The sequence below is a fragment of the Propithecus coquereli genome, unplaced genomic scaffold, assembly GCF_000956105.1.
Source record: "Propithecus coquereli isolate 6110/MARCELLA unplaced genomic scaffold, Pcoq_1.0 Scaffold129, whole genome shotgun sequence".
NCBI lineage: Eukaryota > Metazoa > Chordata > Mammalia > Primates > Indriidae > Propithecus > Propithecus coquereli.
Window position 1 is genome coordinate 2,743,434 of NW_012137080.1, and position 1,541 is coordinate 2,744,974.

Genomic DNA, 1,541 nt, shown 5'->3' on the forward strand with positions numbered 1-1,541 from the left:
TAGTTTAGACATATAAGTGGAATCACGCAAGATGTGGTCATTTGTATCTGGCTGCTTTCTCTTAATATAATGTTTTCAAGATTCATCCATGTGGTAGCATGACTCAGAGCTTCATTCCTTTTTATGACTGAATAATATTCCATTGTATGGATATAGCAAATTTGGTTTATCCATTCATCAGCTGAGGGACATTTAGGTTGTTTCTACTCTTTGGCTGTTACGAATAATATTACTATAAACATTCATGTATAAGTTTTGTGTGGACTTTTTTTTGAGACAAGAGTCTTGCTCTGTTACCCCAGCTAGAGTGCAGTGGTGTCATCTTAGCTCACTGAACTTCAAACTCCTGGACTCAAACAATCCTCCTGCCTCGGCCTCCTGAGTAACTGGGACTACAGGCATGTACCACCATGCCCAGTTAATTTTTCTATTTTTTGTAGAGACAGTGTCTTGCTTTTGCTTAGGCTAGTCTCAAACTCCTAAGCTCAAGCGATCTTCCTGCCTTGGCCTTCCAGAGTGCTAGGATTACCGGTGTGAGCCACCATGCCCAGCCTGGACATATGTTTTCATTTCTTTTGGGTATCTACTTAGGGCTAGAATTGCTGGATCACATGGTAATTCTTTGTTTAATTTTTTGAGGAACTACCAAACTGAGTGGGATGAGTGGTGTATCACTGTGCCTTTAATTTACATTTCCATAAAGGCTAATGAGGTTGAACATCTTTTTATGTGCTTATTGGCCATTTGTATGTTTTCTTTAGAGAAATATCTATTTAAATCATTTGCCCATTTTTTAATCAGGTTATTTGTCATTTTATGGAGTTGTAATGGTGTTTTATATACTAGACCCTTATTAGATACATGGTTTTCAATTTTTTTTTCTCTTTCTGTGGGTTGTATTTTCACTTTCTTGATAATGTGCTCTGAAGTTCAAAAGTCTTAAATTTTTTTATTATGGAAATTTAAAATTTTGATGATGTCCAATTTGCCTACTTTTTGTTTGCTTGTACTTTTGACTTCATATCTAAGAAGCTATTGCCTAATTAAAGGTCACAAAGATTAAGACCTACTTCCTTAAAAGAATTTTTAGTTTTTACATTTAGGTCTTTGATCCATTTTCTGAGTTAATTTTTATATATGTGTGAAGTAGAGACCTAAGATTAATTTTTGTAATATAACTAGATTAGTATCACAGTATGTAATAAAAGTTCATATTATAAATTGTGTGTCACAATGTATAGGTGAGTTGTAATGAAAGAATTTACCTGTTTACTTCTTATGATAGAAGGGGGAATTGAGAAAAAGTACCCGGCTTTTACTCCTTCCATGGCTACAGATGGGCGACCATCAAATGCATGCAGCAGTACTTTGTCAGCACCTATCAAAAATAAAAGATAAATCAGAGTTCCATTTTATTTTCTGAACAAGAGGTTTTCTCATCAATCAAATTAAACAGAGATCTGAAATTTTAAGTAAATGTTGGTCACTATGATATAAAGATGAAGTTCTATGACTTCTAAAGGGTGGATAAATGTTACAGT

At 34.3% G+C, this 1,541-nt stretch overlaps 1 protein-coding gene across 1 annotated transcript in view; it reads right to left on the reverse strand.

The window, feature by feature from the left end:
- Positions 1-1,541, reverse strand: part of TATDN3 (TatD DNase domain containing 3) — a 34,351-nt gene that overhangs the window by 7,729 nt on the left and 25,081 nt on the right. The window contains exon 5 of the mRNA XM_012638324.1: positions 1,266-1,379. Within this exon, the coding sequence (XP_012493778.1) occupies positions 1,266-1,379 (114 nt within the window). The remainder of the gene's footprint in view (positions 1-1,265; positions 1,380-1,541) is intronic.